Source organism: Penaeus monodon, chromosome 25, assembly GCF_015228065.2.
Source record: "Penaeus monodon isolate SGIC_2016 chromosome 25, NSTDA_Pmon_1, whole genome shotgun sequence".
In the NCBI taxonomy this organism is placed as follows: domain Eukaryota; kingdom Metazoa; phylum Arthropoda; class Malacostraca; order Decapoda; family Penaeidae; genus Penaeus; species Penaeus monodon.
Window position 1 is genome coordinate 39,542,334 of NC_051410.1, and position 477 is coordinate 39,542,810.

General features: G+C 32.7%; 1 protein-coding gene across 1 annotated transcript in view; it reads right to left on the reverse strand.

Annotated features, from left to right (window-relative positions):
- Positions 1–477, reverse strand: part of LOC119589402 (vesicle transport protein GOT1B-like) — a 14,000-nt gene continuing 13,523 nt past the window's right edge. The window contains exon 7 of the mRNA XM_037938016.1: positions 1–209. Coding sequence (XP_037793944.1) covers positions 168–209 — 42 coding nt within the window. The 3' untranslated portion in view covers positions 1–167. The remainder of the gene's footprint in view (positions 210–477) is intronic.

Genomic DNA, 477 nt, shown 5'->3' on the forward strand with positions numbered 1-477 from the left:
CATGTCAAACATGTTCCTTATACAGTCCCTTAATTCACACACATTCTCTCTCAAACTCTTCTCACATTTGGGTCTTGGCACACTTTTGGTTATCTTTCCTCTTCGAACACTGCACTGTCACTGGATTTGTAATATCAAGATTCTTACAATTCTTCATTTTCTCCTTGTCATACATTCATCTTGGAGTCCCCTCCTATTCGATCAACAAACTGGAAAGAGTAAAAATCATATTACTGTGTGGAGTTTAGAAAGAGTATAGGAAGAAGGAATTTGCAAGTTTGTTACTAATTACCTCTTTGTTATTAATTAAAGACAGATTTATTGTGAGGTAACAATTTTAGAGGAGATCCATTTAAATGAGAATAAGTAACTTTGTAATCTATATGCATAACAGGCTTTTATCAAACTATTAATAAATACAATGGAATGGGGTAACATAACATGCTCACTTTCCCATTATATACATTATATCTACAT